This window comes from Buceros rhinoceros, unplaced genomic scaffold (assembly GCF_000710305.1).
Source record: "Buceros rhinoceros silvestris isolate BGI_N320 unplaced genomic scaffold, ASM71030v1 scaffold27822, whole genome shotgun sequence".
NCBI classification, from domain to species: Eukaryota; Metazoa; Chordata; class Aves; order Bucerotiformes; family Bucerotidae; genus Buceros; species Buceros rhinoceros.
The window spans coordinates 1-14,245 of NW_010399903.1; the positions used below are offsets into that span (position 1 = coordinate 1).

The 14,245-nt window shown below is 44.5% G+C and overlaps 1 protein-coding gene across 1 annotated transcript in view; it reads left to right on the forward strand.

The window, feature by feature from the left end:
* Nucleotides 1–984: 984 nt before the first annotated feature.
* LOC104489503 overlaps nt 985–14,245 on the forward strand; it is a gene marked incomplete at its 5' end in the record, with an annotated part of 37,525 nt that continues 24,264 nt past the window's right edge. Inside the window, 9 exons of the mRNA XM_010131670.1 lie at nt 985–1,074; nt 1,540–1,584; nt 2,031–2,075; nt 2,362–2,424; nt 3,160–3,213; nt 6,800–6,877; nt 8,181–8,243; nt 8,513–8,569; nt 9,417–9,461. Coding sequence (XP_010129972.1) covers nt 985–1,074; nt 1,540–1,584; nt 2,031–2,075; nt 2,362–2,424; nt 3,160–3,213; nt 6,800–6,877; nt 8,181–8,243; nt 8,513–8,569; nt 9,417–9,461 — 540 coding nt within the window. The remainder of the gene's footprint in view (nt 1,075–1,539; nt 1,585–2,030; nt 2,076–2,361; nt 2,425–3,159; nt 3,214–6,799; nt 6,878–8,180; nt 8,244–8,512; nt 8,570–9,416; nt 9,462–14,245) is intronic.

A 14,245-nucleotide genomic window follows, 5' to 3' on the forward strand; every position in this document is an offset into this window, starting at 1 on the left:
GGGGCAAGGCCCGCACCGCCCGCGCTCCGCCGTGCCCTGGTGCCCCGCGCCCCCCGGTGGCACCTCCCGGAATAGCACCGCCCGTTCGCGCCACCGCGGGGAGAGGATCCCGCCAGATGCCGCGCTTACTGTGATCGCTCTTAGCGCCGTCTGGGCTTACAGGCTACCTCTGCATATTTTATTTTATTTTTAATTCAGAAGCTACTTAAAATGTGCTGAGTTTGTGGGAATTTGAGGGGCGAGAACTGGAGAAGGCCAAGGTAGTTGGGCTTCCCCAGCACTTCTTCTGGATCCTATCTTGTACATCGATTGCTAAGATATCAGAACATCCGCACAGCAAAACTTCAGATCCTATTTTGTATAACCGACCCCTGATAAAGCAATAGGAGAACCGTGAGTCGGTGACCCCATCACCTCCCTCCCGTGCAGTGCTGTGAGGTGGAAGGAACAGGCAATGCTTCACGGACACAGAACAGAGCGTGCGAAACTGCTGCTATCTAAAGGAATGAAACGCCTCTTCTGTGAGTTTCTAGGCTTGAGGCAGCTTATTTTCACCAGCCTGAGACGTGCATCTTCACTATGTTTAACTAAAACCTGACAATGCCCCTTCTGCTGTAACTCAGCCCCCTGTATTCTATTTGTGTAGCTTTGATCTTTAGCTGTGTTTCCTCTACTTAGTTTGGTTATTTGAACTTGACCTTAAAAAAACGGATGGAAAAGTTATTGGATGTCTTAACCTCTGAGGCTCAGAACAATTTTAGAAAGTTACAAAGCTTGAGGACTGATGACTCCTGACACATACTTGTGAGCACATCACTTCAGTGGTATCGTGTGGCCTGCACAGCTTGTAGGGGGGATGTGCCACAGCAGCAGATGGACTCGCAGCAGTGAAGAGGTGCTGGGCGTAATGAATGCCTTAAAAGTAAGCTAGAAAATAAGAATTCATGGATATTTTAAGAAACTTAACTCTCTTAATGTTTACAGGGTGAAAAAGGCTTTCCTGGTGTTCCAGGTCCACCGGGTCATCAAGGCTTTCCTGGTCCAGAAGGGCCTCCAGGGCCACAGGGGCCAAAGGTAGGTGTGAGACACAGAGAAACTATTGAGCTTGGTGGTGGAAGTGAGCAGTGACTGGGCACAGAATTCTGTTAAAAAAACCAAACCAAACCTGTTTGAGAGGCTCCTGTTCGGTGAGGGCTGGGTGGTCACCAGCTGCTATGGTCGGTTTTGACTGAGTGGAAGTAGCTGATGGGAACAGGTCCCCTCCAACCCAAACCATTCCGTGATTATCTAATCACCACGTGATTCTGTGGTGTATCCCCTGGAAACACTGGACGGGAGGGCAAGGCACCATCATTTATCCAAGTTGTGTTAAATGCTTGTAGGCTTTAGTGTCTGTAATAGGTACATCTTTGATTTATTTATTTATACAGCTTTGTGTGCGCATGTCGGTACTGGTATTAAAACTACTGCCATCCTGTTGACGTGTGTGTTCTTTCTCTCGAGTATATTGAAATACATTGTTTTCCATTTGTGATCTAGGGTTCTCCAGGGCTTACAGGCTTAGCTGGACCCAAAGGTATACGAGTAAGTATTTCTATCTCAAAGCAACTTGTCCTGTTAAATGCCAGCTTGGTTCAATCAGTTCCGAGAAGTTAACCCCAAATGTTATATATTATTTATTTTTAAAATTCAGGACACACAGTGTACACACGCATTACCTGTTTTTTAGAATGTTTGCCTTTTTTGCTGCACTTTTTGCAGAGCCTTCATGATGGATGTGTTTAGACCTGGGGTGTGCTGTGAAAAACTAGAATTCCATGAAGAGTTGTTTGGGGTTTTTTCTGAGGGCAAACCCAGTCTCTGTTACCAGTGCATGAGCCGCCCCCCTGTCAGAGGGTGAAGGAAATGATGATCTTTTGGCAGGATCATACGTGCGTTCATTCTTTTTGTAAGTGCGATCAAAAGAAAAGCTGCATCGGGAGCTCTTCTGTAGTATTGGTAATGTTATTCCTCTGTTTTTATACTTTTAGGGAGCTCCTGGAATACCTGGATTTTCAGGTCCCCCAGGCCTTCCAGTAAGTAAAACCAAACCTGCTGTCACCGTTTCTCTCCCTGAGTCTTCAGCCCACGGTTATCCTCAGCCAGAGGGCTGGGTCTTGTCTCCACGCCAACGCTGTGGCTCTCAGTGAGCCGAGAGATAAAACTCTGAGCATCAGCAGTTCTGCTCTTTGCAATGGTTTAAGGACACGCTGCCATCTGGCAGGTCTTGTGGAACGCTGCTCCCGTGTAAACTCTTCCAGCATTGCTGTAGGGTAATACGGAAGTGCAAAACAAAACCTGTGTCAAATTTGCCCTTTTTAGGGTGAACCAGGAGCGGCTGGTCCTCCTGGGCGCACGGGTGTTCCAGGGTGCAACGGCACAAAGGTATGAACCAGGCTGAGTGCTACCGCGTCGGTGTTTGGCCGCGGTTAGAAGCAGCTGGAAAGCATCCCGAATCTTCTCCCCAGTATATGATTTGTTTTGCTTTGTGACCTTATCAGCTAGGAAGAATGTGAATCCTAAGGCCAGGGGAAGGAACAGCACTGCCTTTTTGTGTAAGATAGATCACTAAATAATACACATTAATGACCCTTGCTAAAAGGATGAGAATCATGTTTGATACTTTGACAGATAAAACTTTCTTCATGAAATCCAGAAGGCCTAATCAGTTTTGTCCTACCTGTCCCTCTGCTGAAATGTGTTCTGGAAGAGCTAGTTAATTAGTTTAATTTCACCAGTATCTAGCTTGCAGTTGACAATTCCTAAGTCCCAAAAGCAATTCAAACAAAAGTCTGAAGTTACAGCTTTACTAGTTTTCCTGCACTCTATGAGCGAGTGCTTGCAGCATTCTGAAAGAGGGAGTCAGGAGAAGTCTGCTACAGGAAGTCGCGCGTTTCCAGTGGAACAGTGACTGATGGGACACAGCTGATACAGGCTGGGTCTGGGACAGACGTCAAGACCCGTGCGGGGAGGCTGGGCACCTTCCAGCAGATGGGGAGATAATGCAACTCGCAGGTGGAGGGTGAGAACGTGAAAAACTTCTCGTGTAATCACGTCTGCGAAAATCAGAGCAAATCATAAACAGTAGTGTGCGTTCACAGTCACTGTTCCTCCTGCCAGGGCGATCGAGGCTTCCCAGGTCCTCCCGGCAGAAGAGGTGCTGCGGGCGTTCCAGTAAGTGTCTGAGACTGGCAATGGGGTGCGCTCCTAGCACATACAGCCACGCGGGGCAGGGGTGTGCAGCCTTACGTCCGCGGGTGCTGGAATCTGTAGGCATCCCCGTCTTAACATGACAACTGTGTGGTGAAGAAACCAAAGGTAACAGCAGAGCTTTCTGGGCTGCATGTTGGGCCCCAGGCTCCCGGTGAGGGAGAGCATGCGGATGCACTGACGGGGTTAGCTCTTTAGAGACTCAGGGGATGCTCAGGAAAGTTGACCCCTCACATCTCTAAAGATCTCAAAGTATCTAACAGATTGGAGTTTCAATTCATGCCTGAGTATCACTGAGGGTGTGGCCTGGTTAAGGCAATGAGACCAGGGGTTAAACCCAGAATTCCTCATTCTGGGAGCAGTGCTTTAACCCCACAGTTTGTTTCTTCTCTGTAGAAATGTGTTTGAAAAAGAAACCTCTAAACAAATGGAGAGGAACGTTCTCCGTCAGGTTCCAGTGGCTTCAACTCTAATGACTTATAAACCAATCTTTACCATCTCCTAATTTTATTTATTTGTGAAGGTCAGGCTTCAGAACTGTTCTGCCTTCACTTGTGGAGCTGTAACTCTGAGACAGGGCTAATTTTTAACAGTATGCCCTTCCTTCTTAACTTGAAGTCTGGCACAGTAGACATGTTCCTGGCTGTACACTGTGTCCATGAAAATAAACCACTGCGAGAGCACTAAGGTTAGAGGGTATTTAGAACGTCTCCTTTCACCAGTGTCTCTGCTACTTCTTTGTTCTGATAGGATCGTTCTTCTCCCTAGGGTATTGCTGGTGTCAAAGGAGAGAAGGTCAGTCATTTATCCCGTATTACATGAAATATTTGTTGGTGATGAACAGTTTGTGTGTGTGTTCACTGCTGGCAGAGTTCTTAACCGTCTCCATCCATGGGGAACTGAAGGTGCACCTCCCTGAAAACACAACCACAGACTCGGCTGCTTCGCTTCCTCTGCACTGGTTGCGTTCACCCCGGGTTAAAAGCAGTGCTCAGTGTATTTTCTTCCCCCCTTTAACTACTCTTACAGCATGTCGTGAATTTAACCCTTTCAAGCACACAGATAACTATGCTCCTCTCCCAAACAGCTTATGAATTCATGTGGGAATCTGCAGTATTTTAAAGGGATAAAAAGCACCAAAAATAAGAGGGAGCTCAGGACTGTGGGTGAGTTATGTAGGAATGTCTGAGATGAAGCCTGCTCCTGACAGAGAACTGGAGTGCCCGAAAAGGATGTCTCCTGTTTAATAACACCTTTTTTAAAGATAGAGCTATGCATAGTGGACAGTTGCCAGCACTATGCAGTTCTGATGGGACTTAGTTCCCTACAAACTGTATTAGGAGACTTGTGCCGCCCCAGAGTTCTACAGCATGACTGCTTATCTTCCTTTCTGTCTAACTGTCCAGGGGAGCACTGCAGATGGGTATAGCCTCGGGTACGGTGCAAAAGGTGATCCTGGACTGCCGGGAATGCCTGGACTTCAGGTAATCCAGAAACCATTCAGACTGTGAGAGAGAGAGGGAGAGATAATATATAGGTATAAATATATAAAACACATAAAAATACAAATTTTCCATTTCTTTGAAAATGAAGCTTTGCATTGTAGAATGTATTGCGCGAAGTGTTGGAAAGGTCAGAGGGCTGGCAGTAGGACTGTGAGCGTGTCCGCAGTTAAACAGGATGTACATCCTCACTGCAGACGTTTCGGTGTAGAACACAGGGTCTGCTGTTCTTCAGAACATGCACCAACCGATGAAGCCATGAGGAGGAATTACACTTCTGTGTTATCCTGAGACATGAAAAGGAAATGCAGAGCCAGTGCTGCTCCTCTGCCTGTTTCTCAGCTCACTGAGCTGAGCGTTGTGCTTTGCTCACAACCTTGCCGGGAGGTTTATTTCTGTTCCTTTCCTAATATGCAGGGTGTCCAGGGTGCTCCAGGCTATCCTGGGGAACTGGGACCACAGGGCCCTCCAGGAGCTGCAGTGAGTATGAGCTTATGTCTCACTTGTTACTTTAAGCTTTGATTTTTTCCCAGAAACCAGCGGAATCACACAGATGCAAGTACCTGACTCTCCCAGACTTGTTTGAGGTCTAGAGACATGTGTATGCGAAATCCATATCCTTTTGCTCACAGCTGATTCAGTTTTTTCAGTTTCTTTTGATTATTTTATGCATGATAACTTCCCCGTTCTCAGAAGGAGCCTTGTGCATGTGGGCATAAATTTTAATTTTCAAATTGCTACCCGTAAATTCACTTTAAATACTAATGTGATTAACTGTAAGAGAAGTATGTGTTTGCAACTCGACTGTACTGACATTCTGTCACCCCCTCACAACAAACTGCGGTTGGAAAGGTGGAAGAAAGAATAGAAATGGTGATGCAGCTCATGGGAAAATTGGGTGCTTTGAAACACCCATATTGGTGCTGAAGGTTGTAATTTTTTGAATTAAGGAGTGGTTTTGTTTGTTTGTTTTTACAGGGCATGCCAGGGAAAGCAGGACCTCCTGGACCTAAGGTAGTCTCAGATTGGTAATGCAAGTGAAAACTTCCTATTATGTGTAGTGTCAACTAACTCCTTTTATGGGTGTTTGTAAAATAAAATTAAAAAACCCAACATTTGGGGATTTTTTACAGGGTCTTATGGGACTGAAAGTAATAGGAAGCAAAGGAAGAAAGGTAAGTGCACAAAATGCTTTTGCAACATTTTTCGTATTTTGTTTCTTGTTTTCTGCTTTTTTTGGATATATTGTGGTAAACTGTTTGGGGAGTGAGTACTGTGGAACAGAAAATGCCAGGATATATGTGGAAGTTTTTATTGGAAAATGGAAACCTGGCAGTTAATATCTCAGAACAAACTGTTTTCCGGTAAGAGCCAATGCTATAAACTTCCTGACAGCAGGGTAGACACCTCAGAGGACCGTTGGTTCACCTTTACAAACACAGGGCACTGAACAGATTAACAGATCATTTGCACAGTGTTTGTCACTGCTTATCAATGTGACTGGTCAACATGGAGCATCTGATGGCCAGGTTCTTGTCAGTGTCAGCCTTACGGTGCTAGAAAACCTCCAGGGTCTGAATGATAATCAGACGACTTGTGGTCTGTGTTCTTACCTTGTATCACAGGTCTCCCTGTAATACACAGACTGCAGTTCTGAGGATGTCACCAAAGACAGTTCCTGTATGGTATTGATCGACTTGATCAAACTGAGGGAAAAATTATAATGAAGGAGATACTTATATTACAGTTACAATGGCTGTATAATTTCTGAAGAAATACTTCTAAAAATCTAAGCTAATTCTAGATACTTTTACAGAAATGAGCACGTGTGTTTTTTATATTCCTCAGCTAGGAGAAGGTGGTCACAGTAGTCTTACATCTTCCATTTGCCTTTTTTATTGGAGGATAAACAGCGAGCGAAGAGAGATGTTAACTGCATTAACTGTTAAGCGTAATGACAAAAAAATGTCATGGTGTCAAACGTAATTTGAAGCAATAAAACCATACTGCTTGTAATTGCTCCATTTATTTTTCTTTTTTCTTTCAAGGGTGACATTGGGTTAACTGGCCCCCCAGGACCACCAGGCACGGTTATTGTGACGTTAAGTGGACCAGACAACATGACGGTAGTGAAATTGTTAAACATCACGTCCAGATAAGCCAACTTTTAGGTTTTACTTTGAGTGGATGTTTTCATCTTCTTTGTTCTGGTAACACTTCTTTTGCCCATCCTAACATCTTTCAGACTTGTTTAGTTAGAGACGCATCTCTTCTTGGGGTGTGCCTGTAAAGCAGCCCAGCTAGGGCTGGGTATCCACAGGCACATCCGCACAGTGCTGGTGGAACGTGAAACGCTTCTCAGCAACCCACCTGCCGTGAATCCCCGAGTACAGGAAGAGTAAATCACTTCCAGCTTCACCAAATCCACAGGGGTTTTCCACGTGGCTGTCAAAGCCACGGCTGCGCTGAGCTTTTTTCTGAGAGTATCAGGACTCTGAGCTCCCCGAGTTGCACAAAAGCTTACAGCAAGTTCATAGTTTATTCTTTTTACTGTAACGTGAGTGTAATCATGGGAAGTATTGCAGAAACAATGAGTATTGGAGAAAGGAAATGCTCTGATCCAGCTTTCGTTTTAGGTATTGCTTTGGGAGTTAAACAGCAGGAGTTGAGGCACAGTTTTAAGTCTTCACAGATTAACACAACCAGGCTTAAACCTGCTCTTGACTCTGTTTTCCTTACTTAATTTCCATCTAATCCATGGAATTACCAAAACTCCCTCTCCATTATGTGCTAAAATATAAAGTGAATTTTGCATCCAGACTGCACTGAGGAGGACGGAGAAAGCTTGCAGAAGCAAGGTGCAGCTTTTGGGCACAGCAGCTCTTCCCCATTGAAATCAAACACTGGCCATCTGGAGCACTGCCCAGGCTCAGCTGTGGCAGTTTATGGGGGCAGTGGCAATTTTCACAGACATTGGTCATTAAGGTTTAAAAACCCCTCAAAACTCATTACAGAAATAGTCTGGGGCATGAGCCTGACGGGGAGATGAGGGCGGTGTGGGCAGCCACTGCTGATCCCTGCTCGAGGTGGCTGTAGCTCCAGCGGAGCAGCCCGAGGTTTACCTGTTTGTCTCTGGGAATGTGTTGCCATTTCAGGGGACATTCTCTCCAGCCTGCAGTGTGCAATCACAGGTAGCCTGGGCTGAACTCACCATGTTCAGAAATAGGTGCAGAGCCAGTTTCTTTCTCAGACGTTGTAGTCTTAGGCAGGAGTGCTGATAGGAACCTTCTGTTTCTCAGTCATTTAAGCAGAACCATCTCTGCTCAAAGCAGCTGGTCACGTAAGGATTTCCTGTTTCTAGAACTTGGGCATTACGGCAAACAGAAGAATCCAAGAGACCATGTTAAATGTTCCATTTCTGTGTAATAGGACTTGAAAGGAGAGAAAGGAGAAAAAGGATCAAGAGGACTTCCAGGGCCAGTGGGGTTTATGGTAAGTGACCAGAAGAAAATCCCTTAGGTCCAGATGTTCACAGTGTCACCTTGTAAATGCTGCTCATTAGAGTTGAGTATTTACACTACTTAAAGGGTGAAACCTTTAAGGAACAGAACTAGTGAATGGAATAGAACTCCCATTAATAGCATCCTCACAGTAATTTTATTATCTTTAAAAACAGTATAAAAATAAATTATACAAGTTCTATTTAATTTAGCAACTATAAGTCTCATAATAGGTGTGTCTTGAGGGTGATTTTGTTACAGGGGCCGGTTGGTGATTCTCAAAGTGAAAAGGGTGACCGAGGAGACCCTGGAGCACAGGTACATGCAAACCATTGGATATGCATCTGTTAGTCTCTCCAGAAAAGCAGTGTCGCACTAGTGTTGCTCTCAGCTTTTGTTTTGATGCCACTCAGAGCAGGCTTCCTCAGACTGAAAAGCTCTTTCATCCAGTAAACAGGACTAGAGAGCTGAAAGTCGAGTGGCTGTTCTTGGAGGCTCGCTTACACAAATGTACAAACTAAAGGTCAGCCAACGGTGGACACACCTACGTCTGTCTTGCTGTAAAGGTTCTACTGTTGAAACCCAGTTTAAAACAAGCGCTGTTCTGGACACCGTTGGTGTTACAGTGCCAGCGTGTGTGGGGAGAGAAGGGAACGCTTGGGCTTTTCTGAAGGCAGCAGATTCAAATTAGGATGTTCAACCAGTAGGCATGTGGAGATGTGAAGGAACTTGTTCTAAAAGAGTTACTTTGTCAACAGGATAATATGAGGGGGAAAATCATGCTTTTCTTTTAAAAAGCGTACAGATTAAAAGGTAATGTCCTTCAGTGTACCTGCCTTTGGAAGAGAATTGAATAGGAAGTTACCGCTTTGCTTTCAAACTCTCAGGTACAAACTGATCAATGAAAGACGCAGGTTCGTAGTAACTGAAACTGTGTGAATTCGTAACAGTTTGCCAGTCTCTAATCAGGGGAGTACCCTAAAATACCCAAATTAATCAAAATGATTTCTGACACTTTCTGAACAGAACGTTTTGATTCCAAATACGTTCCCCATACTTGCTGTGGTTGCAGTAAGGACAGTTGTATGCGCAGTGGTTAGTTGTTAGGTTCTTCAAACGCAATGACCCCTCTTGGGGTTTTTTTTCTGTGTTTTTTCCTTTGTAGGGTAAACCTGGACAAGAAGGTGCCCCGGGTCTCCCTGGCTTACCGGTAAGGAAGGATGCCTTCTAAACCCTTTCTAAGTTATAGTCATCGGTTTGTGCCGGTCACATCTTCCCGTCACAGATTTTTCCCTTGCAGAATGTATTTGAAAATGTTCCTTGCCGCTATCTAATGAGTTTGAGACATGGTCCAAGTTGTGCAGAATTAATTCTACTGAGTTTAATTCACGTTGAAAAAGAGTTATACCTTCACTTCAGCGTAAATCAAGAGGCGAAATGAGTAATTTTTAATCACTAGGATCAAAGACATTCTTTTACAAAGAAAAGTTATTGTCAAAGTCACAGCTGCCTTGGCCTGAAACAAGGTGACTGACAGTTAGTAAAACTGCCGTCTCATCATCCTGTAATGCTTAAAATACACCATTTTGTAATCACAGTGATCTCGTTGGTGTACTGTTTAAAAGCTAAAGTCGTTCACATGTGCTTGGAGTACTGTACTCAGTTGAATATAAATTCCTGAACATTTATTTCACTTTCACTTGATTGTCATCATTGGAGTTACAGTGATCTTACAAATATCTTACCAAAATTGTTATTGTCAGAATAGCCCATTTCACAGGCATCTTACTAACACATCATCTTCATCACACCAAAAGAACCTCCCCAGAGGCAATTCAAGCACATTCCAGTCTGTCAAAGGATGTGGAACAACAGACTGCAAAGCTCCGCTGTCTCAGCTGACAGAAAGAAACTGTTCTGTCCTGACAAGGACTTGTCATTGCTCCCTTTCTGTTCCAGCTTGGCTGAGGAGCAGTGCATTCAGCTGCTTATGCCCCAACAAGTCCCTCTTCCTCGCTTGTAAATGCTTGCAGAAAGCCTCAGCAGCAGCCTGCACTGTCTGCCTTCCTGGTGTCACTGACACCTCTTGGGATCAGCACCCTCAGGCAGGCTGAGCAAGTTCTGGGAGAGGGAGCTGCTGAATGGCAGAGCCTCACATGTGCTCAGCTCCTCCCCTTCCAGAACAGTAGTTCGCAGAGGGAGAACAAAGCAGAGCCTCCCACCCTGTGCTGCTACCAGAGCAGCTCCACCCGGGGCTGATGGAGTGTGCCGTTATAAAGGCACGTTTGGATGAGGGTATTGTCATTTCTCACAGATATGGAGCTGTACCCCAAACTGAGTCTTCCCTGAGATTTCTCCACCTGAGCAAGTCCCATTCACCTTGCCATCGCCACAAAAGATTAAAGCTTTGCATTTTAGATCTTCCTGATGACAGAGCTAAAAGATTAATCCTCTAAAAGTGTGTGCTGTCTCCTGCAGGGACAGAAGGGTGAGCAGGGCAGACCGGGACTGGCTGGCAGGCAAGGAGCCAAGGTACTGTTGAATGGTTCTGTTGTTGCTTTGGAGGATGAGGATAAGGTCTGGTTTGGGGCTATTACATCATTTTACTTATCACTGTGATTACAGTATGTTTTATGTTACTGAACAGATGACAAATAGTGGTGTTGTGGGATAGGGGATGGATCAGCTGAAGCACATCAGGTGTTTGAACTGGTGTCCATATATACCTGCTGGTGTGTTCCAACAGTTTTTAGTGTACGTGGCTGAAAAGTTGTGTGAGGAGCGGAGATGGGAGTGGTGAAGCACTGGCCAGGAGCAGATGTTCTTCAGTGTTATAAGCAATGTACTGGGGTAGCAGTGGCTACCAAGTGTCACATTACCTATTGTTTTTAATAAACAAACCCATCTCTGTCCTTCAACGAAGGGGATGAAAGGCAACACTGGTCCACCTGGAGCACGTGGTCGAGTAAGTGTAAATGATCTTTGTTGTATATTTTTCTAGACCGTTAGAATAAGAATAAGCCAAACTGGCTGGATGAGGCAATAATGGATGTCCCGTGATGCTCTGATTGAGGCATGGCTTTCTCAGAGTGCTGATCTTGCTGGGAGTCTCACAGCATCTTCCTCCATGTGGAGCCAGATGCTCGGTCAGGGCCTGGTTAGATCTCGCTTAGTTTCAGCAGTTTTGGCAGGAGACTGGAGTGTCAGAACGGTTGCAGAAATCCATGGGAGGTAATTTTTAAAGCAGTCTCTCCTCGGTACAGAACAGGCAGTGTTAATTTAAAAACCCTCAGAACCCTTTTTAAAGAAGGCAAGAAAGAGATGCTGTGAGCAGACTCTCTGCCTAGTCGTGATGTCTTGCTTGTGGCTCTCCTCGAGGCCTCATGCACACCTTGTGGAAACCTTCTGCCCCAACAGCTCAAAAGAAGTCACTTTGTAAAAAGCTGAATTGATGGTGACACTGACGGAGTACTAAAACACTGCTGCTTCTCAGAGGTTTTTTATTCCTTTTAAAATTGGTGCATTAGTAGCCAGTGAATTTCAGTGGATGTTTATATATCAAGGCACCATAATTATTTTAATCTTGATTTGTCAGTAATGGTGCCTATGCAAAATAATCCAGAAAAGAGCAAAACTTTGTAGTTACAAAAAAACAGTTATGACAAATTGCCTTTTGATTTTGTTTGTCATTTGCGGAAACTTTGACACATCATAATACTAAACTTCATACGTTAGGTATTAATTTCTGTAGGAATAACCTTTTAATGCCGATGTGATTTCAGTAATTGATCTTTGTTTTCGTTTATGATTGGTAGTCGGGATATAGCTGATGTTGCTTTCAGCCCATGGAATAGTCTGACACCTGGTTTTGAGAATATTTGTTACTTCCTGCTCCTGTAGTATTTGTGATCAGGTCTCCAACTTATGCCCTGCTGGCGTAGTTGCATCTGCAGGCAGAGGAGTTCGCTGGAAGTTGAGGAACTGGGCTGAAATCCCAGCCCCATCTATATGTACTGGTCTCTTGCATTATCTATGTATGCAGTAATGATTTAATTTCTGGCTGCTCATAACTACCATGTGATTAGAAAGGTCTCGTGCTGTCACAACATCGAAGTTATGACAGAGCTCATAGCATTGTTCTAACCAGATGTTCAATGTGAGGCACTGTGTTTCTCTCTCCACTCTTACTGTTCTTTTCTTACCATTTTCCTTTTAAGACCGAGTATTATGATCATGCGGTTGGTGAGAAAGGAGATGAAGGACCCTCGGGACCTCCAGGACCGAAAGGTCAACGTGGCATGCCTGGTGAGTGGGAATGTTCCAGCAAGAGCTGTCCACTCGGGCCTCATTGCAGGCTCGGGTTTTGAGCACCCAGCAACCTGCTTCTGCCTTTGCAAGAATATTTCCAAGTGACTCCCATCAAATAGCAGCATTGAAATATATCCTGAGATTCTGATTTACGGCCACTTTTACTCTTAGCAGTGATGAAGCTGGCACTCTTCTTTGTGCAGATAATTGAGTACCTAAGCTCACTGACATCCTGTCGCATGGTCCACTGCATCGGCACGTTATTCCTATGTGCCACAGACAGACCATCAGGGCTTTAGTAAGTCTCCTGGTAAAGGTCATGCGCTTCTTTATCCTTTCTTTTTTTAGCTTTCACAGTTTGTCTTACTGCCTCTTGTTTCAAAATAATAACGATCTGCAAGTTTTTGTTTTGGCCATGCTGTAAAATTAAAATGTGCTGATTTGAACTGTATCACAACATAACGAGGACTTCGGTGTTCTAGTTTTATGTATATCTGTGCATCCAATACACTTTGTTGTTACAAACCTACTCAGGCACTTCCAAGGGATGGCAACAGGGAGGTTGAGCCTTGCGCAGTTTTTAATGTTAAGAGGCGGTCTATTTACTAGAGCAAGTGCTGGTGGCAAAAAGCAGCAAGTTTGCAAGCCTGCAAGTCATTCTCGAGTAATTGAGTGCATCCCCACCGAAGATAAATGTGGTGGATCCTATTCCTACCTGTTGTCAACATCCGTATCTTGCTGGTTTTCAGTGAGAATTGTCACTATGCAACCGCCGCATCAGCAGTAGGTGCCTACTCGGGCAAAACCGCAGTCTAAAAAGATAAAGTGAGCTTAAAATGCCCAAGCCCCAGGGTCGCAGTCAGTGTTAATGAGCAGTGACTTTGCAGAGCGTGCAGTGGTTTAACTCAAGGTCTAAATGCATTGCTTTTGCAGGGCCCCAGGGGCCTCCCGGAGGTGCTGGCAGACCAGGTATGTGTAATGATGCAGCACCAACATTGTTCTTCCTGCCCGTCATACTGAATCAGCTTTGTGGAATCTTCACCATGACTTCAAACATACCTTCAAACAAAGTGGTAAAAAATGGTCCCCCGAAAGATTTGATGGACCAAGCATATAAAGAGAGGTTAAAAATAATTTTTAAATGTCTTTACATTCTCATTGTGATTATTTGATATACTACAAGATGAAAAACATTTATGGGATGAACCCATGTCTGTCTGTCGCTCATCCTGTTGAGTACTTTCTTTGCTTTGAAATTCCATTTCCTCTTTAACTTCATTGTTGTATTGTTTCCTCTTTGGTTTAGGTGTGTCAAGACCTGGTCTGAGAGGTCCCCCAGGATTTCCTGGGCCAAAAGGAACAAAAGGAGAGAAAGGACAAACTGGCCTGTGCATTGTAGGCCCTCCAGGACTGCCTGGTGTTACTGGCAGAGCTGGTGCTGTTGGATTACCAGGTCCTCCAGGAGAACCAGGTGATGTTTCAAGAATGAACAGGAACAAATATAATGAATAAGAACAAATCCAGAGTCATCTCAATATCTGCCTCAGAGTAGTTCTATCAAAGGTACATGAACAGCATTAATGATTTAGGATTAAAAAAAAAAAGTTTCCCTTCCATTCAAGTTAAAAGAAAGAATTGTGTTTCTGTTGATTCAAATAAAATGGAAATACTTTCTCCAGGAGGGAA